This window comes from Prunus persica, chromosome G5 (genome assembly GCF_000346465.2).
Source record: "Prunus persica cultivar Lovell chromosome G5, Prunus_persica_NCBIv2, whole genome shotgun sequence".
NCBI classification, from domain to species: Eukaryota; Viridiplantae; Streptophyta; class Magnoliopsida; order Rosales; family Rosaceae; genus Prunus; species Prunus persica.
The window spans coordinates 13,694,904-13,718,155 of NC_034013.1; the positions used below are offsets into that span (position 1 = coordinate 13,694,904).

General features: G+C 37.4%; 5 protein-coding genes across 7 annotated transcripts; all 5 read left to right on the forward strand.

Annotated features, from left to right (window-relative positions):
- Positions 31-4,466, forward strand: LOC18777323 (serine/threonine-protein kinase RIO1). Its single transcript, XM_020563935.1, has 12 exons — positions 31-728; positions 928-1,056; positions 1,151-1,243; positions 1,341-1,420; positions 1,848-1,961; positions 2,261-2,334; positions 2,567-2,643; positions 3,068-3,151; positions 3,239-3,331; positions 3,443-3,550; positions 3,664-3,735; positions 3,851-4,466. Exons 1-12 carry the CDS (start codon positions 417-419, stop codon positions 4,295-4,297), a joined length of 1,683 nt encoding a protein of 560 aa, XP_020419524.1. The 5' UTR covers positions 31-416; the 3' UTR covers positions 4,298-4,466.
- LOC18776698 lies at positions 4,612-6,929 on the forward strand. 2 transcript variants are annotated; one of them, XM_007209362.2, is made up of 5 exons: positions 4,612-5,071; positions 5,443-5,787; positions 6,030-6,108; positions 6,446-6,539; positions 6,614-6,929. In XM_007209362.2, the coding sequence occupies exons 1-5, from the start codon at positions 4,775-4,777 to the stop codon at positions 6,675-6,677; spliced, it is 879 nt and encodes a 292-aa protein (XP_007209424.1). In that variant the 5' UTR covers positions 4,612-4,774; the 3' UTR covers positions 6,678-6,929. The 2 variants fall into 2 exon arrangements, with proteins under 2 accessions (XP_007209424.1, XP_007209423.1); XM_007209361.2 differs by having other exon boundaries at positions 4,617-5,071; positions 5,443-5,694.
- Positions 7,485-11,122, forward strand: LOC18776284 (probable inactive purple acid phosphatase 27). The gene is made up of 12 exons (XM_020563939.1): positions 7,485-7,816; positions 7,929-8,020; positions 8,111-8,177; positions 8,290-8,412; positions 8,612-8,704; positions 8,846-8,975; positions 9,103-9,184; positions 9,293-9,425; positions 9,551-9,756; positions 9,866-9,991; positions 10,115-10,418; positions 10,546-11,122. Exons 1-12 carry the CDS (start codon positions 7,541-7,543, stop codon positions 10,849-10,851), a joined length of 1,938 nt encoding a protein of 645 aa, XP_020419528.1. The 5' UTR covers positions 7,485-7,540; the 3' UTR covers positions 10,852-11,122.
- LOC109949180 (nucleotide pyrophosphatase/phosphodiesterase-like) lies at positions 13,515-17,646 on the forward strand. Of its 2 annotated transcripts, XM_020563940.1 has the most exons (12): positions 13,515-13,757; positions 13,880-13,971; positions 14,754-14,817; positions 14,912-15,034; positions 15,149-15,241; positions 15,368-15,497; positions 15,582-15,663; positions 15,793-15,925; positions 16,077-16,282; positions 16,390-16,515; positions 16,756-17,065; positions 17,171-17,646. In XM_020563940.1, exons 1-12 carry the CDS (start codon positions 13,554-13,556, stop codon positions 17,474-17,476), a joined length of 1,869 nt encoding a protein of 622 aa, XP_020419529.1. In that variant the 5' UTR covers positions 13,515-13,553; the 3' UTR covers positions 17,477-17,646. The 2 variants fall into 2 exon arrangements, with proteins under 2 accessions (XP_020419529.1, XP_020419530.1); XM_020563941.1 differs by lacking the exon at positions 13,515-13,757 and having other exon boundaries at positions 13,908-13,971; positions 14,780-14,817.
- LOC18777094 (probable inactive purple acid phosphatase 27) lies at positions 18,287-23,208 on the forward strand. The gene is made up of 12 exons (XM_020563942.1): positions 18,287-18,873; positions 19,608-19,699; positions 19,928-19,997; positions 20,106-20,228; positions 20,433-20,525; positions 20,787-20,916; positions 21,069-21,150; positions 21,253-21,385; positions 21,649-21,854; positions 21,965-22,090; positions 22,281-22,590; positions 22,702-23,208. The coding sequence occupies exons 1-12, from the start codon at positions 18,688-18,690 to the stop codon at positions 23,005-23,007; spliced, it is 1,857 nt and encodes a 618-aa protein (XP_020419531.1). The 5' UTR covers positions 18,287-18,687; the 3' UTR covers positions 23,008-23,208.

Here is a 23,252-nt window from a genome sequence, read left to right on the forward strand (position 1 = left end):
TCGATAAATTATCTTCTTGAGATGTCATGTGCAGAATGGTGTTTTGGCAGAAAAAATAGAAAGAAAATAAAAAAGAGAATGGTGTTTTGTCAAAAAAGAAAAAGAGTAAGATAAATAAAAAATATTTTTTTTTAATTTAAAAATTTATATAGAAGGAAAAAAGAAGAAGAAGAAATTGTATCGTCTACGTGGCGTCTTCCATCGCGCGCAAACCCTACATTGCAAGCGGCTTGGCCGCTTCACAAATCGAAAAGAACAAAGCCTCCCTCAGAACTCCGACTACGGCGCTTCACGCAGTTTGAATTCAGTTCCAAGCTTCCCTCAAAAACTTGGTTTCAGTATTTTCGATTTGATCATTTGAAACCGTTGATTTCCTCCTCTGCAAATTACCAGAAAAGTTAATATAACAAACGAAAATGGCTGCTGTTGAAGAAATAGTAGAGAAAGAGAAAGCTCCCGAAGCGAAAAAAGAAGAAGCGGAAGAAGAAGAAGAAGTGGAAGAAGATGAAGATGAGGAGCTTTGGACATCGGACTCGGACGTCGGAGATGCATTGGACTATTTGGACTCGAGGGACGATGACAGAGGAGTCGACGGTGGTTTCACAATCAATTCTAGGCGTCCCAATGCCCATGGAGGCCTTCACTCTCGCCCTAACTCCTCAACCCTTCAGCCTCTCTCTAATCGCAACCAGAAGTTCACTACCCACATCCGAGCTTCACCTTTAGAGGTACAATTTTGAGAATTTAAAAGTGAATTTCAATTGCTTTTGTTGTTGCTATTGTAAGGTAATTGAATGCAAAACTTCTTAGGTGAGATGAGCTTTTACATTGTTTGGTTCGAATTCTGCTTATTGTTGAAGTTTTTCAGCCTAGAACTGTTAATTTGCTTGTAAAGTTACATTTTTTAAAGCTGGTTTTGCGATGTAGGAGTGGGAAGGCAGGTTGAATGTTGGCATGTCCAACTCCGTGACAACTGCCATTCGTGGAAGTGTTCGAGATACGGCCATTGGCAGAAAGAGAACTACTGAGAAAGCGGACCGTGCCACTGTTGAGCAGGTGAAAAACAACTTTTTTAATTCATGGGTTTTCTTTAATCATTCCAACCATGTATTTTAGCTCATTAGTTTCACTGATTGTGTGTTTTCACCAGGCCATCGATCCTAGAACTCGGATGGTTTTATTCAAAATGTTGAATATTGGTACATTTCATGATATCAATGGCTGCATTTCTACCGGGAAAGAAGTACGTGTTGAGTTACTATTATTTTAACCCCTTGACCGGTACATGATTTTTGCGCTTGTGGGTTCTCATCATGGAATTATTCTTTCTTCTTGACCAGGCAAATGTTTATCATGCAACAAAATCTGATGGCCAGGAAATGGCGATCAAAATATACAAAACATCTATTCTGATTTTTAAGTAAGTCTTCTGTGACACTTTCAGCTTATTCCAATGACAAATTTGACAGTTTAGCAACTTTAGACCGTTATTATGTCAAACACTATAAAAATGAGAAATTTCATTTGGGCATAGCAATCTATAATGCCCATTGCTTACCGTATCTTCTGAAATTAAACTTTATTTGCTTCATCATGCATTTCTGTATTGATGATTCTTGTGATTTTTCTTATAATATTCTCTAAATTTTCCTCCTCAAATTTTGTCTTTTTATCTTGGATAGTTAAGATTGGCAAGTTGACCGTGCAATCATAGAGCATTTTAGAGAAAAAAAAAATGTTTTGCAGTTTCAAGGACTATTCAGTTTGCATGCTGGGTTTTCCATATATGTGTTTATATTAATAGCTTTATAATATATCTTACTTGTTTGCCGTTCAAACACCTTTAGGGATAGAGATAGATATGTACAAGGAGACTACCGATTCAGACATGGATACTGCAAGAACAATCCTAGGAAAATGGTCAGGACATGGGCTGAGAAAGAAATGAGGAATCTGAAAAGGTAAGACGAACAACATCTTTAATGTGAGTACCTTTAATTCTTTGGTCAGTAGCAGCACAAATTAAACCTAGTGCAGATCTGCATATCAGTAATCAACCCCCTCTCTGTCTCTCGCTGTCTCTCTCTCTCTCTCTCTCTCTCTCTCTCTCTAGCAAGTACATACATGGACAACGGTTTTTAGCTTAAACTTATGAAATTTCTGTTTAAGTCCTAATAAATTAAAATGCCCCGAGTCAATAATCTTATTATCAAGCTGGTTTGTTCTGCTAATTGATGTAAGATGGTTCATGAATATGCAGGCTGAGGGAGGATGGAATTAGGTGCCCGGCTATAGTTTCTTTAAAGCTTCATGTTCTGGTTATGGAATTCATAGGTATGTTCTCCTACTTTTAATGAACATATATTCTGACAGAATTGACAATACCACTTGATTTTTTCATATAAAAAATGGGAGGATAAGATCAACTTGTTTGGCTATTAACTTCTTACTTGTGAGTTGTGACCATGCATAATCTACCTTCACCTTCTTCTTTTTTGTTATTTTTTGTTTTTCAGTAACAGTATTTGCTAGTTAGAGTAACCTTGGTTCATGTATTCTATTACAGGGAAGTCAGGTTGGGCAGCACCTCGTCTGAAGGATGCAGCATTATCCCTAGACAAGCTACGAGAAGGTTATATTGAGGTGCACACAATTCCTTGGTGACATAATTTTTTGTGATAGTAATTAATTACAATAACAGACCCTATTGGCTAAGATAGTTCTGTTGGGACAGATGTAAATGGCCTTGAAGGCTCTCTGGTAGTTTAATTTGTTGCTAGTCTTAGTGAGGCTCCTTGTGGAAGTCCAGCCCACTTGAAGACAAACTTTTGGATCTGTTTCTGAATTGTATACCCGAGATTTTATAATTTAAATGGATCAGGTTGGAGGAGCCAGAATAGTGTTCATTGGGAATAGCGTAGTTTTATAACATGTTGAATTCTTGCTTGCTGGTCTATAGATTATTATCGAGAAAGCTTTTATATGAATTTATTTTAGGCTTGAAAACGTTGTGTATTTGATATATTGTTTTTGTTACTGGAGTGATGTCGTAGTGATTCTCTGCCAGATGATTATTGCTATGCGAATGATGTATCAGAAGTCCAAACTGGTGCATGGAGACCTTAGTGAATACAACATACTTTACTTTGAGGTGAGTTGCAATAAACCACTTTGAAGTTTGAACTCCTTGGACACGATAGCATGTGATGTTAATATGTCTTCCCTTCCTCTTTGGCAGGGCCATTTGTACATTATCGACGTTTCTCAATCAGTTGAGCTGGACCACCCTCATGCCCTTGATTTCCTACGTGAAGATTGTGTCCATGTATCTGTAAGTTCTTTGTACCCAAGTGACTTTCTTTAGATCTGTTTCCATTGTTTATGAAAAGTACAAGTAATGCATTCTGTGCTATGGGCTTATCAAGCATTTTGTGGCCCACAGGATTTCTTTAAAAAGAATGGTGTAGCTGTTATGACAATTCGAGAGCTCTTTGATTTTATAGTTGATCCATCTATTGCTGATGATGCGGTGGACAGTTATCTGGATATGGTTTGGTTCCTTCCTTTTTGGTCTCAAATATGAAAGAACTTAGGTTCCCATAAAGAAATAAGTAAATAACTAAAGAACTTATAAGATCTCTGTTTGACTGTGTTTGACTTCAGGTACAACAAAAAGTTATTGCAAGAGGAGATATGACTGCAGAGGATGAAATTGCAGACTCTGTATTTGTGCAGGTGATGACAATGTAACTGTGTTTATTGACTTGCTTTGACTGACATCCGGTATTTGCGTGATTGTGGGTACCAAAATTTGAGTGGTTTTCATTTGCGTTTCTTTTCTTCTTTCCAGTCATACATTCCAAAGACATTAGACAGCGTGAAGAATGTTGAGGAGGATGTAATACGGTTAACTAGTGGCGGGGACACTGGAGACATGTACTATAAAACTATTACAGGACTGAAGCAGGCTCTCCCCGAATGCCAATCAGTTCCATCTGAGAAGGAGCAGCAACAGGATGCTAAAGCTGTAGCAAAGTCCTCTGATGATCCAGTTGGTCATTCCGAAAATCCTGAGACTGAATCTGACTCCGATAGGGATGACGAAGACTCAAGCGACTCGGAAGGCCGGAGTTCCTCATCCGAGACCAAGGCACAGGATCCTCTTGATAAGAAAGCTGCTAGAAAAGAGAACAAGAAGAAAGTCAAGGAAGAGAAGAGGGAAGCTCGGAAAACTAAAGTGCCAAAGGCTTTAAAGAAAAGAAAGAAAAAGATGGCCAAGGCCCACAAGACCAGATAGCTGCTTGGGATTAACTTCAGAGCAATGGATGCAAACTATTGTAGAAAGCATTCCAGAAAAGTTTTGTTAGACATTAATTTAAAAGAAAATTGCATTATTTTGTCTAAGAATTACAACATGTACTTTGATATATGAGAAATATAAGCTTTCTTTTTGTGCTTGCATGTTATCATGGTGCAACATAAATAAATAAATAAAGAGAAAAAATGTAGATAAATTTGAATACGAGTAAAAACCAAGACGAAGAAAATATTATTAGCAAAAGGAAATTAATAAGAAAAAAAATATAACAGTAAGTGAAACTAAACGTCACAGTTTCGTCCTACCAAACAAAACATCTGAAAAACTACGTCGTTTATATCGCCGTTTCTAATTGCATACACAGTCGCAGAAAGCTGCGAAAATCGCAGCAATGTCAGCTTCTGCTTAAAATAAAAACTATTCTTCTTCTTTTTCTTCTCCTATGCGGGACGCCAAATGTCAAACTCCGCAGAGCAAACCCTAGCAATAGTAGCAGCAGCAACCGATGGAGAAGAAGCGGAACAGCGAGTTTCTGATAACGACAACACCAGCGAGCAATCCCAAGAATGGGAGACCATGGCTCGAGCTTGGCTCTGCTCGTTCCCCGAGGCCAAAGCTGTGTCCATGGACGAGGTCGAAGCCTGGATCGACTCCAACTTTGACTTCATCCCCGAAGGCATCAAATCCATGCCTCGCCCTGACCTCTGTCAGCGCCTTATTTCCATTCAGAATTGCATGAGACTCCCCAATCAGGTCCTCATTCTTTAATTCTGTTTTAATTTTGGTAATTCTTAGGTTTCAACCATTTTCGTTTTTTTTTTTTTTGTTAAAGGTGGAACCTTTCTGTAACTAAGCTAACTGGGATTAAAAAGATGAGATTTTTGGGGGCAATAATTTCATGTACTGTAAATTATAAGGAAGTGAACATAGTGGTTTGCTTAGAGTTGTAGGTGGTTTCTGGAAGGTTGTGGGTAGAATTTAAATTATCTATAATTTGGGAAGTAAACCATTAAGGTTTGGATTGAAAGTGTCATTTAATTTGAATTTTGTTTTCAGTTTTAGGGTGATGCTCTTTTCATATAATGCATAAGTTCTGACATGATTTCTATAATATTAAATGGCAGGAAGAAAAGGAAGAAAACCAAGGTGATATTCCACATGCTCGATTCCAACGAACCGATCAATGGAGACCGGTTTATATTTGGTTGGAATCTTTGGATAAAGATGAGGTGGTTAAGTCCAAAGATATATCTGACTGGCTAACTGAGAATCCAGATATACAAGAACAGTTGTGCTCTAGGCATTCTCGGTATCATTTGATGCATTACATCAAGAAGTGCCATATGAAGATACTAAAGAGGCGGGAAAAGAAGAAGGTATTGAATACTTCTTGTTTTAGCTCAATTAGCCTAGAAATTTTCAAGCGTCTGTCTGAAGATGCAGATGCTTCCTCAATTTGGACCACATCAGTAAGATTTTTTATTTTTTTATTGTCTCAGAAGCTTTTCTTCCTTGTAACTGTGGCCTAAAAGTTCATTATCTCTGTTAAACTTGGGTACCATTGGCTTCATTCATTATTGTTGATGTCTTACTTGATGATCTTGGGAAGCATTATGTAGTTGATACATCAACTATAAGCTTCAAGTTGGTGGATGCTGTGTGACTCTTTATGCTAGATAAATAAATTACATAAGTTGTTCTTGTTGAACAGGGTGTCCAGCAGCCTGACACACCAGCCCCTCTAAAGGTTCACAAAGATGTGTTGATGAAACAGCCAGCTCAGCTGCCATGTAAGGACCATCTATAGAGCTATGTTTTATAATTTAGGGGATATTTGAATTCCATTCTAAATGGAATGACCGGTATGCTTTTGCCGTTTTGGCCATTCTCTAGTTTGGCTGCATTATAGAGAATGGAGCCATCACCTAAAATAAACAAAAATAAAATAAGATTGAATTCCAGGAAGTTTTGAGACTGAAAACTGTTTTAAGGAACAGAATAAACTCAATTTGAAGGCTATAATATAAGTAGCCTTATGGACTATTTTAACTGCTGTGTTACATGTTGCATTTTTTCTTCTTAATTTTGTCTTTTGACACAATTCTGTTGGTTCAACCTGCTTCCCAGCTCCACTCTCTGTTTGCAATTCATTGATCAATGTACCAAAAGATAGTGATGTATATTTGACAAAACGAAAGGAAGCACTTCAGAAATACGAGATGTAAGTCAACAATTGATGTATTGTCTCATTTTATGCGCCAGATTTGCTTACTAATTAGGTTCACGTGGTTTCAGCTTAGCGGAGTTGGAGAAGCTGCTTGCCCCCACCTTTTTGAAACGTGAAGATGGAAACAAATGAGGGGATTTTGAAACACCGAACTTGTGCCTGTGTCCTGCCTGCATGTTCGTGATTCTGTAATGTAGCAGGTGCTTTGCTGATTGGTTATAAGTTTTGGCTTTTAACTGATCCAAATTATATTTCTCTTTAGGGAAAGCCAGAGCTTCTATCTGTAAAGCAAGCTTTGCATAAGCTGAGTTTTAAATTAGTTTCCTTGTAATCTTACCAGTACTTCTCCTAGATAAATGAATCATTAACCTTTATTGACACTGACTTTCAACCTTTTCTGTTAAACCATGAGACACGCGAGAGGCTAAGAATTATGAACCTGAAACAAAATTGGTGTGTCAGCATATTACAAACTATGCTTTAGTCAATCTATCTATTCAAATGAATGGACTAAGCATACTGAGATATGCCTTGGTTTGTTAAACAAAAACAGCACATATCAGGTCATTCGGCGATATTGTACTGCAAGATTATAAGAATACTTAAATTAGCAATGACGTTATCTGGAAATTTTATAATTCTAATTTGTAGTTAAAAATTTTGCGTTAACCTAAACAATAAGAAACAGGAGGGAAAGGATCTTTGAAGGCAAATGCAAATGCATTGGAAGATCACCACAAATACAATATTGGGAACCTTGCTTATGTATTTGAGCGCTCTCACATGACGCTGCCTTAACAAGAAAGTCAACAGCAAGTCGGCATCTCTCAAATCAGTAGAACGAGAATTTTCAATTGTAAATGAGAAGAAGACGACATAATGCCATCAATATATTACACAAGTAGCCGGTCAAAGGTTGACAATTCAGCAAAGACTGGAAGAAGAAAAAAATTATCAAAGAGTTAGAGACAACTTTGGTTGGCCTGCTATAAGATATGGCTGAGACATCAATGCTAAACATTGGGGTTTATTCATTTTGGGGACAGATTATGAGCGTTCCAAAACCACAGATGGAGGAGGGCTTCAGCTTCTCGTCCCTGAAAGTTGTGTTGCTATTGGTTTTCTTAGTGCAGTTTACAGTTGCTGACAGTCAGCATAAGCCTGCTGGTGATGGGATGCAGCCACTGTCCAAGATTCAAATCCACAGAGCTGTTTACGAGCTTCACGAAAATGCTTCCGTCAAAGCATACCCTGTCCTTCTTGGCACCAAGGTAATCATCAACCTGCTTCTCTTCACCATTAGCCAGAATATCTTGTTACTTTGGATGAAACAGGGTTTTGGCTGAAAAATATAAGATGGTGTATGTTTCAATTTATGTGCAGGGGGAAGATTCTCAGTGGGTAACTGTTGAAGTGGCAAGTCCTAAGCCTTCTGAAGATGATTGGTTGGCAGTATTTTCTCCTGCAAATTTCAAGTAATGTTCATCTTGGTAACTCTTAATTGTTTCATATAGGGCCACCATCTTGCATATCACTGATGTTTGCTGCATAATCTTTTATGCCAGCTCATCGACCTGTCCATCTACCTACGATAGGCAAAAGGCTCCAAATATATGCTCAGCTCCAATAAAGGTTTGTGTTATTGCAATATACTTCTCTCTTGGAATTTGATATAATTATAGCTCTTAATATATATGCTCTAACCAACCATTGTCGTACTAAGATCTTGTTGCTCTCATTTCAGTACAGATTTGCCAATGATTCCAATGTTGATTATGTGAAGACAGGCGAAGCTTCTCTAAAATTTCAATTGATCAATCAACGTGCAGATTTTTCGTTTGCGTTATTCTCAGGCGGGCTGTTTAGCGTGTGTTCATGTCCCTTCTCTTTCAGCTTGCTTCCTTTAATATTTAAATACCATTGTTTTAAAATTTAAGTTACTTGGTTGCTTAATACTTATAATATTTAAATATCACTGTTTCAAAATTTCAGCTAATTGGGTGCTTATGGAAATACTAAGGGCACTTCAAGTGCTGTCAGTCTAACTAGGTTTTGGTGAAATGCAGCCAAAATTGTTGGCAGTTTCTAATGCTGTAAGTTTCGTGAATCCGAAGGCACCCCTTTACCCACGTCTTGCTCAAGGGAAGTACTGGGATGAAGTAAGTTTATGTTATTATGATTCAGTACTTTTCTTTTTCATGGAGTTGTGGATGTGGATTCCCAAGCCTGAGACAGAATCTCTATATGCCTTCTATATGGGAAACCAAGTTTCTAAAATGTTTTCTCGCAATCTTTTGCAGATGACAGTAACCTGGACAAGCGGCTACAACATTATTGAAGCTGTACCTTTTGTTGAGTGGGGTCTTAAGGGAGAAGCTCAAATTCAATCCCCCGCAGGAACATTGACTTTTCATCGAGAGAGCATGTGTGGTATGGATCCTATGATCAATTTAATTTGAATAGCAAAGCCAACTGAATCAATTCTGAACTATGAACTTGGAATATTGTCACATCAGTGCCAGATAAATAAATGTAACAGGGCTCTTGTAATTTGCAGCTCCACCAGCTCGAACAGTAGGTTGGCGTGATCCTGGTTTCTTCCACACAAGTTTTCTAAAAAATTTGTGGCCTAATTCCTTGTATGCATCTTGAACTTTAGGTTTTAAATTTTTTAAATGAACTATAAAGAAGATCATGGCTGATAGTTGTTCTGTTCTTGAGGCTGTTCTGGTGCTTGTCTTATTTAGGTACACATACAAGCTTGGTCACAGGTTATCTAATGGTTCCAATATCTGGAGCAAGTCCTACCATTTCAAGTCATCACCATATCCAGGCCAGGACTCATTACAGCATGTCGTTATATTCGGAGACATGGGAAAGGTAAGATCAAGCAAATGAGAACTATATATGAAAATTATACCGATTCACACGTCATGCATCGTTGCGTAATGTTTAATTTGTACAAATAATTGCTGGGATGTTTATATTTGTACCGAAAATTTCAGGCTGAGCGCGATGGTTCGAATGAATACAATGCCTACCAGCCGGGTTCATTAAATACCACAGATCAACTGATCAAGGACTTGGATAACATTGACATAGTTTTTCACATAGGAGACATTACCTATGCCAATGGATACATCTCACAGTGGGACCAGTTTACATCGCAGGTGGAGCCTATTGCATCAGTTGTGCCATATATGATTGCGAGGTTTGCAGATGCTTGCTTTTATCCATACTGATCTGCATGCGTATACTTGCGTTTGATGTATGATTTCACATTTTCCACTCATAAAAACTTACATGAAGTGTTTCAACAGTGGAAATCATGAACGAGATGTACCAGGGACCGGATCCTTCTATGACGGTAATGATTCTGGTGGCGAATGTGGTGTGCTAGCTGAGACTATGTTTTATGTTCCAGCTGAAAACAGAGCTAAGTTCTGGTAGATATCAATGCTTCTATGAACTTGGCTAATTTAGCAAATTTTGGAAAAATAACATGTTAAGTTTGATATATATAGTAATCCCCTTATGAAAATCATATTGTGATTGTTCCTTCCTTACAGGTATTCAACAGATTATGGTATGTTCCACTTCTGTATAGCTGACAGTGAGCATGATTGGAGGGAAGGCTCTGAGCAGTACAAATTCATTGAGAAATGCCTTGCATCTGCAGACAGGCAGAAACAGCCTTGGCTGATATTCGTCGCTCACCGTGTTCTTGGTTATACATCCTCTTCCTGGCGAGATGGCTCATTTGGTGAGCCCATGGGAAGGGAAAGCTTGCAAAAGCTTTGGCAAAAGTACAAGGTGGACATTGCATTTTTTGGCCATGTCCATAACTACGAAAGAACATGCCCCATTTACCAGGTATGGAAAAGATCGTAGTATTACTATTTACTGAGACATTTCACCATGTTCCACACAAGTTTAAATAATTTTCTCAGTTACAATTCTTATGACCCAATATTTCGTCATCAACGTCGATATGTTGCAGAATCAGTGTGTAAATACAGAAAAATCGCATTATTCGGGAACCTTCAATGGAACAATCCATGTTGTTGTTGGTGGAGGCGGCAGCCACTTAACAGATTTTGGTCCAGTGCAGACAACTTGGAGCCTCTTCAGAGATTCCGACTTTGGCTTTGTAAAACTTACGGCATTTAACCACTCGTCGCTTCTCTTGGAGTACAAGAAAAGCAGCGATGGGAACGTCTATGATTCCTTCACAATCTCAAGGGACTACAGGGATGTCTTGGCATGCGTTCATGATGGCTGTGAACCAACAACTTTAGCTACATGATCGATCAATTTATGCGTTCTTGACAGGAAATTGGATTTAATTACAATTATATAAAACAAAATATAATATTTTCTCAAATTATTTATAAATGGACTCCATTACAAAAATGTCTTGTTCTTGTCAGTCCTCCATAATGCCCATCTTATCATTCTGTATTATTAAGGAAGTGCTTGTGTTTCCATTGTAAACTAAAACTACAATGAATATTTACATCTCTATGTATCAAGCAAAATGCCCTTATGGTTAAATTTTCAAATACGCCTTTTGAACTTGACGAGATTGTCATTTGAGGGTAATATAGTGTTGTAAGGCAATACAACAATATGGTATAACTTGTTCACGTGTTATAATATAAGTGGATATTTATTGATACTACTCATATTACAACATATGTACAAGTTATACCACGTGAACGTACTCCAATACCATTCTATAATTTATCGTCATTTGAAGGCTTTGTCGGAAGTAAAACATCATGTCCAAATGGGAAAAATAGTTTCATGTATCTCCTTCCACTGGTTACAGTCCTCCTACAGCCGAAGTAACTTAAGCTGTTTTTGAATTCTAACACCCAAAGAAAAAACACTTCCAAATGATACTTCTCTTGAGAGAAAAAAAAGAACCAAGTTTATTCATTTATAATTTTATCATGCTTGGGTCAGAAATTGTGTAGGTCAAATCAATGTCTCAAATGGTACATTGAGTGAAATATCAGTTGTACTAAAAGTTTTATTATTTACTTTGTCGCGCATCAGAAAAAATGAAAATTATAAGGGAGATTCACTATTATACCCAATATGGGGGCCCAAATTATAAAAATATCCTATATAAAATGGACTTTAGAAACACACCCAAAGCCCATTTACAACATAACAAAAAAGCTTTTAACTTCTTATAAATTACAAAACTGCCATCAATTTCTTAAAACAAGCCCAACCCCAAAATCTCATAAAAATACCCAAAACACTCAATAGGGCATCAAAGTAATTTAATAATCAATATTAAATTCAATAAGGCCAGCTATCATTTTTTGGGTTTTTTTTGGGTTTGTTTATAGGAATTCAATTGTGTAGGGTTTATTTATAATATTAGTGCTAGAAATGGGTATATCACTAAATATCTCAAATAATAATAGAGAAGAAAAGTCGTACGAAGTTTTTTGTCTCAGCAAATGGTATCCGAAGCAAACACACGTTATTCACATTCTTGAGTGTTTTTTTAACCACAATGGTAATTAAGTTTATATATATATAAATTTTTTACACTGTAGAGCATCATCCATCCTATTCCTATAGAATATGCTGACCACGTGCTTTGCACAGACAATATTCTTTTGCACTGACAATTTGCATTAAAAAAAAATTTTATCCAAATTGAACATATCACGAATTCATAATTCAAAAGAATATATTCTGAAATAAATAATAAAATCATGCGAATCGTGTGGCCCTTACATTATGTTTCTTTCAATCGCAATTTGTCGCCCAATAGGAAAATAAACGACATGATATTGGATATGCAAATCTCGAAGATTGGGCTTTGACCCAAAAAAATTACAATATTGGGCAATAAGCTCTCAATTGTCACGTGTCCGAAAACGTAGCCCCATATTTATTCATTATGTGAAACAGCTTTGGCCAAAAGAATCAAAACTAATTATAGCAAAAGATGTTGAAGGACAAAGTTGATTGAATAATTCTTAATTAAATAACTTACTAAAATTCTATGATTTAATCATTACCTTACAAAAAAAATAAGAAAAATGTGTAACATGATATTCTTACAAATATGAATAAAAGAAGTTGAAAAAATTGTAGCTGTAAGAAATTTGGGAATACTTTTTATTTTTATTTTTACTACGACTCTATGAGAGAAGATTTTATTAATTATCAATGGAAAAAAAGAAAGGACTTGGCGCCTTACCCGATTACAAACATCAAAAATCAAAGTGTCGTGACTAATACCTGTGAACATAAAACTAAAGTTACTAAACCCATATGTTGTGGTCTTTTACCAAGGTTTTTTTCTTCTTTAGCGATACATTGCGTTGGGGAGGGGTCGCTTTTTATGGGGATTCGAACAGGTGACCAAGGGGAGAATGGAGAGCGACCTCACCACTGAGGTAAAGTGAGCATTTTTGCTCACCTCATTAACAATAGGTGTATTCTCTCTCCCATTTTTTCTTCTTTTCCTTCTTTTCTTTGTCTATCCTTACGAAATAGTGGTGAGCATACACCTTTAAGATATAAAAATCCTCGGTCTTCGATAGTACTGCCAATCTTTGAAAGATCATCACAAATAATATAAATAAGTCCTCAATTTTCACATGGTTGTTTAGAAATTACGCAGCATGGCAACAGAGTGGGCCACATATTTTGAAATAACCATAACGAAAGTATGAAACTTATTAGACCGCAAGAAATGAATACTGAACGAGTGATTAGACATTTTAATTACTTAAAACGCAAGAAATGAAGAAGTAAACACGTTCATGCAATTATTAAACTAATGGTACCGTCCAAAAATAGAATTTTAAAAGAAAAAAATGATATTAAATTGATAATAATTCATGGTGGACCATCTTTCCAGCAAAGACTGATAAAGAGTGATTAGACACTCTGAATCCTTCTGTTGGGTTGGCCTGCAATGAAATTATATATAAATGCAGCTAAGGCTTCAGTTTGGCCATTCCAAAACCGGAGATGCAGAGGTTCAGCTTCTTGTCCCTGAAAGCTGCACTGATATTGGTTTTCATAGTGCATTTCACGGTAGCTCATAATGTCAAGAGGCATGGAGGGGCAGGTGATTGGGTGCAGCCACTGTCCAAGATTCAAATCCACAAAACCATCGATGCGACTCACGAAAATGCATCCGTCCGCGCGTACCCTGTCCTCCTTGGCACCACGGTAAGATCAACTACTTCTTAAGTATCGCTATTTGTACCACATTTATTGTTCATCAGCTTACTAACCACATTCTCTAATACGAAGTTTTATTGTTAATAATTTTGGCTCACTTCTGTGCGCAGGGGAAAGAATATGAATGGGTAACTGTGAATGTTGTTAGTCCTAATCCTTCTTCAGATGATTGGTTGGGAGTCTTTTCTCCAGCAAAATTCAAGTAAAGTCCACTTTTGTAACTCTGAAATGAAGTTCTTTTTGGAAAAATACTATGATATGAAGTTCATAGCTGCTTTCCCTGTTGCGTATATAGTGTGCTGTGCTGAGTCAACTTACAGAGGCTTAGTTTCAGCCGTTGGATACTTAGTACTTTATGTGGTTGAGATTAAAATGTCATTATAGTTCAATAGTCCAGTCAGACCAGAAAAAAACAAAAAAAAAAAGGTTCAATAGACCAGTATTATGAACCGTTGGATGAAACATAACTCATTTCTTATATTTGGGTTTGCTGGGTTTGTAGATCTGGGCCTCTGTTTGAGTATTTCTACTTTTGTTTATGCTTTTGGGCCTCGCTGGCTATGCATCAAGTAAAGTTTCCGCTCTTGTTACACAAAAAAGAAAAGATAAAAACGACACCCTTCACCGAAACTCAAGATTATCTTCTACGTGAATTGAATTTGAGTGCACTTTGGGGAAGGAGGAGAGTTTGTCCCACGGCGGTGCCACATCTCTCACCCTTTGACATAGAAAACAAATGTTGATGCTTTTCCACTTTCTATTCTTTTGGCCTTTTAATTCCATACCTTTTTTCTTTCTTTTGGTTTGTTTAATGTTTCGTTGGTCCATTTCGTAACAAGAAGCATTTGGATCCAATATGTGATTCTCTAATAGACTTTTCAAATCATTAAAGTTGCAGTAATTTTATTTATTTTCGGTTTTGTTTCCTATCCATTTCAAAGAAAAGCTTATAGATTAATTAAAGAAGTGAATCTGTTGTGGCAGCGCATCGACCTGCCCATACACTGAAGACTATTATGAGCCATATCTATGCTCAGCTCCTATAAAGGTATTTGTATATGTTGTGTTATTTGGCTTGTTGCAATATATGCTCTAACCATTGTCCTGCTGAACTCAAATCTTGTTGTTCTCGTTTCTTGCAGTACAAGTATGCCAATTATTCCAATGCTAATTATAACAAGACAGGCAAAACCATTTTGAAATTCCGATTGATCAACCAACGGGCAGATTTTGCATTTGCTTTGTTCTCCGGTGGCCTGTCAAGCGTGAGTCTCCATGTCCATATCTCCTCTGTTTCAGATTATCTGCTGCTTCAAACAGTATTTTATATCACCTGTGTTTCAATTCTTCATATGCTGATAAATGTTCGTGTAATGCAGCCAAAATTGGTGGCAATTTCTAATGCTATAGTTTTCGCGAATCCGAAGGCACCTCTTTACCCTCGTCTTGCTCTAGCCAAGAGCTGGGATGAAGTAAGTTTTTGTGTTAATTATGATTTATAAGTACTTTTCTTTCATGCCTTAAAAGTTTCTTGTATGAAATGTTATCCCAAATAAGCAAACCAAGTTTCTAAAAAGTGTTGTTTTACTCTTTTGCAGATGACAGTAACATGGACAAGCGGCTATGACATTAGCGAAGCTGTACCTTTTGTTGAGTGGGGTCTCAAGGGAGAAGCTCAAGTTCGATCTCCAGCAGGAACATTGACATTTCCTCGAGGAAGCATGTGTGGTATGGATCGTATGATCAAAATCTAATTTGAACAGAAATGCCAATTGAGTCTATTTGTAATGAACTTCTTCTTGTGATTTGCAGCTGAACCAGCACGAACGGTTGGTTGGCGCGATCCTGGTTTCTTCCACACAAGTTTTTTAAAGAATTTGTGGCCTAACTCAAAGTATGCAGCTTGAAAATTATAACATTGCATTCTTGTCTTACAAGGAACTATGATGATCAGGAGAGAAGAGACAGCTGTACTGTCCTTAAGGCTTTAGCACTGATTGATTGTTTATGATTGTTTATGTAGGTACACTTACAAGCTTGGTCATAGGTTATACAATGGTTCCTATATCTGGAGCAAATCCTATGCTTTTACAGCACCACCATATCCAGGGCAGAACTCGTTACAGCGCATTATTGTGTTTGGTGACATGGGAAAGGTAACATAAAATAAAATGAAAACTATCAAAGCTTGGTGCAGAATGTTGAAGAACCTAGAAAATTATGCGTTATGTGACATTTAATTTCTAAAGATTTAGTTGACTAGATGCATGCAACAGAGAATTTACTTTTCCTCAACAAAAATTTCAGGCTGAACGTGATGGTTCGAATGAATACGCTGATTATCAGCCAGGCTCACTCAACACCACAGATTCACTGATCAAGGACCTAGACAACTTTGACATAGTTTTCCACATAGGAGATATGCCCTATGCCAATGGATACTTGTCACAGTGGGATCAGTTCACATCGCAGGTGGAGCCTATTGCATCAGCTGTGCCGTACATGGTTGCAAGGTTTGCATGCTTCTTTTTTTTATCCTTAGTGCTCTGCATATATACTTGTGCTCAATGTATAAGCTGTTCACATTTTCCTCTGAAACTTATACGATTTGCTCCAACAGTGGCAACCACGAACGAGATACACCAAACACCGGCGGCTTCTATGACACTAATGATTCGGGTGGTGAATGTGGAGTGCCAGCTGAGACTATGTTTTTTGTTCCTGCTGATAACAGGGCTAAGTTCTGGTAAATAACATGAATGATTCTGTGACTTATTATGACTGGTTAGAGAAGAAAAATCTTAGAGGAAGTTAAAGTTGGTTAACCAAATACTTAGCAAACAGGAAATATTTACAAACCAAATGTGTCTATCTAAGCTTATTTGAGTATACTAATGACATTCTGAATCAACACAACAAATTACATATACCAATCATCCAATAAGTTGGCTAGTTAGCATGTAACACTGTAATTTGTTCTTTTCAGGTATCAAGCAGATTATGGCATGTTCCACTTCTGTATAGCTGACACTGAGCATGACTGGAGGGAAGGTTCTGAGCAGTACCAATTTATTGAGAAATGCCTAGCAGCAGCTGACAGGAACAAACAGCCTTGGCTGATATTCGCTGGTCATCGTGTTCTTGGCTATTCCTCTAACTCTTGGTATGGCCAGGAGGGTTCATTTGAAGAGCCTATGGGAAGAGATGATATGCAAAAGCTTTGGCAAAGGTACAAGGTGGACATTGCATTTTATGGCCATGTACATAACTATGAAAGAATATGCCCCATCTATCAGGTATGCAAAAACATAATAGCATTTGAAGAGCTCTTAGACTTACCGGTTTAAATCGTCTGCGGTTTACTAATCTGATCCTTCATCATTGATTTCTATGTGTTGCAGAACCAATGTGTAAATTCAGAACTATCCCATTATTCAGGAACTGTGAATGGAACAATTCATGTTGTTGTTGGTGGAGGAGGCAGCCACTTATCAGAGTTTAGTACACTAAAGACAGTTTGGAGCGTTTACCAGGATCTTGACTTTGGCTATACAAAACTCACAGCATTTAACCACTCTTATCTTCTCTTTGAGTACATGAAGAGCAGTGATGGGAAGGTCTACGATTCCTTCACTATCTCAAGGGACTACAGGGATGTGTTGGCCTGTGTTCATGATGGCTGTGAACCGACCACTTTGGCTACATGATTTAAGTGTCATCTCACTTTCTTTTTCTTTTCTGCTCAAGCATTGTATACATGTTTGACGAGAAAATTGGCATTTAATTATTGAAGCTGTTAAGTTGTAGACAGAACAAGCCATGACCGGTGAGCTTTCTGGTATTCTCTATCAATGAATAAACTCCTAATTTCTCGATATTTCCTTTGCTTTTGGTTCTTTCATTCTTTTATTTATTTATTTATTTATATGTAAGCGATATTAGGGAGGGGGATTTCTCACATACACTATCAAGATACCATAAGGGTTCGAACGTGAGACCACTAGTCTTTGATTCGTAAGTGTTGTTTAAAGGCACAGTTCTAGTACAAGTATAATTGACCAATTGTTGGGTTTAATTAAATTTGGTTGAAGCTAAGCTAGAGATAAGAGTACATGCTTATGATTGGTCCAAGCACTTCAAATTCCAGTAGAATAGTATTTGAAATTGGATTAATTCTTAGCTTGACACTTCCATACCACCAATAAGTCTCAATAATGCCTTCTTTTTTTCTTTTTTTTTTGGTTCAACAATAACTCTCAATACTGTTAGGTCGAGGAAAAGGCTAGCAAGCAAGCACCAATCAAAAGATGGCTTGATATAAAAATTTAGTTGCAACGTGCATATTTTTATTGACACATATTTTGAAAACCGCTTAGATTTTTATTTTCTTGTTTTGGTCAATGAAAACAGTTACTTGAATCTGATTTTATGTTCAAATGTGTTGGTGGGAAATTTTAAGGAATTGGTCCATATTATGAAACCAAAATTACCAACATCCAAAATGGTCATCTAGAAACACGGTAAATTTTGTGCACGCATGCAACGAAAGAATCCATTCAAGCTTAAACAGTTGGAGACAATGCACTACTACAGAGACCAACAGATAGGCTCTTCCCTTCCCCTTTCTCTGCTAATTTTGGGAGAGAGAGACTGAGAGAGTCACTTGTGGTTTCTTATTAAAATCCAAGCCGATTTCTCTCTCTGTTTCTCTCCCTCTGCAATCCTTCTCGCATTCAACCTCCAATTTTATCTCCCAATTGATAAAGGATAATACCGGGAATTAGAGGAAAAGATAGAGAGTGAAACTTGGATATTCTGGGACTGTAATTGGTACCAAAGTTGGTTCGTTATCCGATCTTCTGCTACTTGTAAGGGTTTCTTGAATTTTACGCATTGCGTTCAAAACCCACCTCAGAAAATGGAACAAAGCTTTCGACTTTTCACGATTTTTCTGATTTTGGGCTTAACCAACTTGGGCTCAGCTTGTGCTAATATCGGTGGTTTTGGGGAACAGCCACTCTCCAAGATTGCCATTGAGAAAGCCACTCTCAACCTCCATGACTCGGCCTCCGTTAAAGTCTGTCCTCCTGTTATCGGCTTACAGGTAACAACTTCTGTTTGCTATTTTGATTCAAAGGCGCCAACAAGCATCTATTAAGTTATTCACTGTAAAGTTATATGCTATTTTATAACATAATGAATGGGGCTTTTGTATGTGGTTAAAGTTCATCGATTTGTTTTGTACAAGTAGGAAGTGAATGGCACTTTAGAACAAAAGATTGAGACATGTAGCCAGTGGGGTATAGCTCAGTTGGTTGAGCTCTTCCACCTCCATCCATCTAGTCAGATGTTCGAAATCCCCAGGCACCCAATGAATGTTTATGTAAACCCCCCCTCCCCCAATCGCTTGTACTAAAAAAAAAAGATTGAGACATGTCAAAAATATGAAGTAAAGTGGATAGCTCAATCTGCAGAACAAGGCATGGCTACTAGATTATGCAGTAAAGTGAATAGTTGATCTTACTTTTATTATCATTTAATTTTAAATTTGATTAATATGTCAATGATAGACATTAAGACCAACACTTATGGTGTCCAATTTCTTACCCCCAAAATTTATACTGATAGCTGGTCGCTACTGTAGTATTTTGATTGAATAATAAGTCTTTAACTTTGTGGATGTAATTTGTTGGTAACTGTTGGCTGAATGGGTGCTGACTTTTTAAAGTACATGAATTTCTGCACTGAGTTCCAGTTTTGACTTCATATAATCTGTGTGTGTTATTTCATTCATGGAGTTGAAGTGTTGATGATTTGTTTTAATTCGTATGATTACAGGGTGAGGATACCCAATGGGTAACTGTGGCTCTTGAGTACCCTAATCCTTCTGCAGATGATTGGGTTGGAGTTTTTTCTCCTGCAAAATTCAAGTAATGTACATGACCAAATGATCATATAACCTGTTTTACCACAACTGTCTAGCTATTGATTCAACGTAGTACATATTAGTCGGAGGTGCTAGAGGGACTGAATCTTCTGTGCAAAAATGTCATAATCAACCATTAGTTTACCAAAACCATGTCCACTGATAACTGCAGACTGTAGAAAATCTTTGTTTCTTTATTTGAAATTCAAGTAATAATGTTTTGCTATGACAGCTCAGCAACGTGCCCACCAGTAGATGATCCTGAAGAACAAAAACCCTATATATGCTCTGCCCCTATAAAGGTTTGTGGTTGTAGTTTCTAACTTCGTAAAAACGAAATTAAAGTAACATATGAAACGATTTCATTTGGACTTGTCTAGCCTTTGTGATATATATTACCTGTGTTTCAGTACAAGTATGCAAAAGACTCCAATCCAGATTATACAAAGACTGGCAAAGCTTCTTTGAAGTTTCTGCTTATAAATCAGCGTGCAGATTTCTCATTCGCATTATTTTCAGGCGGGTTGTCAAATGTACGAGCATGATTCTTTCTTCCGCTCCTATGCTTCCTCATATTCTACCTCTTAGTTAAAGAATTAATGTATATTTTTTCTTATTGCATTCATCTTTGTCACCTTGGACCTTCGTACATATGACCTCTCATTATTTTTCCTAATTAATCAACTTTTATGATTTAATGATTTTAAATGTGATTGACCCAAACTTGAATTTTGCAGCCAAAGCTGGTGGCAGTTTCAAACTTCATATCATTTGCCAATCCTAAAGCACCTGTATATCCACGTCTTGCTCAAGGGAAGTCTTGGAATGAAGTAAGTTTATCTTAATTGTTGATTCGCTTTGTGCTATTTTGATGGACATTGGATTATTGAGTTCTTGAACATGTGGAATCCACATTTTCACCAATTATGTTAAACTTCTTTCTAAGTCTTGACCTTGGGTTATCTGATGCTAATTTTTTTAATAAACATCCTAGAATTTGAAAGGTTATGTTATGGTCCATGCAACTTTTGGCTTGCTATAAACTCATATTAAGGTATTTCTATTTTTCTTTTCTTTTATATATTTTGCAGATGACAGTAACTTGGACAAGTGGCTACGACATAAATGAAGCTATTCCATTTGTTGAGTGGGGTATTAAGGGGGAACTTCGAATGCGAGCCCCGGCTGGAACATTGACATTTGATCGTAGCAGCATGTGTGGTATGATTCATTTTTTCTATTTGTGATAACACCACGTTGCATGATCTACTGAGACTTTCTATTTTGATAATGAAATGATTTCACAGTGATGGGATATTGAGGGCTGTTTAGGCCATGTTGCATACTGAGGTTTTTCTCTTCTTTACCTTTAGGTTCACCTGCTAGGACTGTTGGGTGGCGCGATCCTGGTTTCATACATACAAGTTTCCTGAAGAATTTGTGGCCAAACGTTGTGTATGCATATAAGGATTTATATCCCTTTTTGTTTTTGTGTTTTTGTTTATGAGTTTTGTTAAGTACTGATGATATCTTCTTACTGTTATGATGGTTTTTCAGGTACATCTACAGGATGGGCCATCGTTTGGTTGATGGTTCATTTATTTGGAGCAAGTTCTACTCATTCAGATCATCTCCATATCCTGGACAGGACTCCTTACAGCGTGTCATAATATTCGGTGACATGGGGAAGGTACTTTTAATTGTTGTTTTTATTTGCAGATGTCTTTTACTGTTTACATGAGTGGAAGATCCGAGCAGAAATAGATTTTGAACGATGCCATTTACCAGTTACATAGAACTTCCATTTGTGAGGTTGCTTGACAACCATTGCTAGGGGTTTTAGGCATAAGTTCCAACCTTTCTCTACAATGTCATGTGTTTAAATGTTATAAAAGGAGTTAGATTACGTTGAGGTTTTGGTATGTGATACATGTTTAAACCTGCATCTTTCAGGGCGAGCGTGATGGTTCAAATGAGTACAGTAATTACCAGCCTGGTGCACTGAACACTACGGATCAAATCATCAGGGATTTGAACAACATTGACATTGTTTTTCATATAGGAGATCTATCATATGCAAATGGGTACATCTCACAGTGGGACCAATTCACATCACAGGTGGAACCCATTGCATCAACTGTGCCATATATGGTTGGCAGGTTTGTGGAATGGTCCTTACATATTTCTGTCAGTTATATAATTATAAATTAGATTTCAGAAATTCCTTTATGATCTCTGTTGAATGAATATTTTTCTTTGATTCCTGCAGTGGTAATCATGAACGCGATTGGCCTGATTCAGGGTCCTTTTATGACCAAAATGATTCAGGTGGAGAATGCGGTGTGCTGGCTGAGACCATGTTCTATGTTCCAGCTGAGAACCGAGCAAAGTTTTGGTAAATTGCATGACTGCATTTCTAGTAATTTAAAGTGTTTATACTTTGAAGGATGTGAGACCTGATACACCACATCATTTCAATCCGTTTTTATCAACTGCTTTCTTTGCTTTTCTCTGCAGAGCAGTGTCTTTGTTCTTAAGCTTGTGTGCCGCATATTCTAATGAAAATTCTATGAATGTACATACAGGTATTCAACTGATTATGGGATGTTCCGCTTCTGTGTAGCTGACACTGAACATGACTGGAGGGAGGGATCTGAGCAGTACAAGTTCATCGAGAATTGCCTTGCATCTGTGGATAGACAAAAGCAACCTTGGTTGATCTTTTTAGCTCATCGGGTGCTGGGCTATTCCTCTAACTGGTGGTATGGGCAGGAGGGCTCATTCGAAGAGCCAATGGGAAGGGAAAGCTTGCAGAAACTTTGGCAGAAGTACAAGGTAGACATTGCATTTTATGGCCACGTCCACAACTATGAAAGGTCGTGCCCCATCTACCAGGTATCAAATTGTTTAGCCACTTCTAAGTTTAGCTTGAAAATCTTCAGTTCCAGTCTCAATACAAAGTTTTCCGATGACTTTGATTTCATTTCTTTAATCTTTTCGTTGTAGAACCAATGCGTAACGTCAGAAAAATCGCACTTTTCCGGCACATTCAAAGGGACAATCCATGTTGTTGTTGGAGGGGCTGGGAGCCATTTATCTGACTTCAGCCAAGTGAAGCCTAATTGGAGTATTTACAGAGATTATGACTACGGATTTGTGAAATTGACCGCATTCAATCACACATCTCTCCTCTTTGAGTACAAGAAAAGCAGCGACAGTAGTGTCCATGATTCCTTCACCGTATCAAGGGACTACACAGACGTATTGGCTTGTGTACATGACAGTTGCGAACCAACCACCGCTGCGTCCTAGAATTATAACACTATCTTCAAATTCTTTTCTATTTCATTTGGCAGCTATATATAATGTAATATATGATGCTTGCTTGCTTGTTAGTTCAACTTTGTTGACTATTAGATGTGTTACAAGAGGAATGCAATTATCAATTGGGGTATTATCAAGCCATCAAATCTGAAATAATAAATTTGACCCCGTGTTTCATTCCAACTTTCATTCAAGACATTTTTATTACACAAGTGATAGTCTAAGTAACTTAC

Coding starts and splice junctions, on each gene's coding strand:
- LOC18777323 (XM_020563935.1), top strand. CDS start 417: ATGGCTGCTGTTGAAGAAATAGTAGAGAAAGAGAAAGCTCCCGAAGCG. Junction 729..927: donor TCCGAGCTTCACCTTTAGAG/GTACAATTTTGA, acceptor TTTGCGATGTAG/GAGTGGGAAGGCAGGTTGAA. Junction 3,551..3,663: donor TGGACAGTTATCTGGATATG/GTTTGGTTCCTT, acceptor GTTTGACTTCAG/GTACAACAAAAAGTTATTGC.
- LOC18776698 (XM_007209362.2), top strand. CDS start 4,775: ATGTCAAACTCCGCAGAGCAAACCCTAGCAATAGTAGCAGCAGCAACC. Junction 5,072..5,442: donor GCATGAGACTCCCCAATCAG/GTCCTCATTCTT, acceptor ATTAAATGGCAG/GAAGAAAAGGAAGAAAACCA. Junction 6,109..6,445: donor ACAGCCAGCTCAGCTGCCAT/GTAAGGACCATC, acceptor CCTGCTTCCCAG/CTCCACTCTCTGTTTGCAAT.
- LOC18776284 (XM_020563939.1), top strand. CDS start 7,541: ATGGCTGAGACATCAATGCTAAACATTGGGGTTTATTCATTTTGGGGA. Junction 8,021..8,110: donor TTTTCTCCTGCAAATTTCAA/GTAATGTTCATC, acceptor CTTTTATGCCAG/CTCATCGACCTGTCCATCTA. Junction 9,426..9,550: donor TATTCGGAGACATGGGAAAG/GTAAGATCAAGC, acceptor CGAAAATTTCAG/GCTGAGCGCGATGGTTCGAA.
- LOC109949180 (XM_020563940.1), top strand. CDS start 13,554: ATGCAGAGGTTCAGCTTCTTGTCCCTGAAAGCTGCACTGATATTGGTT. Junction 13,972..14,753: donor TTTTCTCCAGCAAAATTCAA/GTAAAGTCCACT, acceptor CTGTTGTGGCAG/CGCATCGACCTGCCCATACA. Junction 17,066..17,170: donor GAATATGCCCCATCTATCAG/GTATGCAAAAAC, acceptor TATGTGTTGCAG/AACCAATGTGTAAATTCAGA.
- LOC18777094 (XM_020563942.1), top strand. CDS start 18,688: ATGGAACAAAGCTTTCGACTTTTCACGATTTTTCTGATTTTGGGCTTA. Junction 19,700..19,927: donor TTTTCTCCTGCAAAATTCAA/GTAATGTACATG, acceptor TTGCTATGACAG/CTCAGCAACGTGCCCACCAG. Junction 20,917..21,068: donor TGATCGTAGCAGCATGTGTG/GTATGATTCATT, acceptor CTTTACCTTTAG/GTTCACCTGCTAGGACTGTT.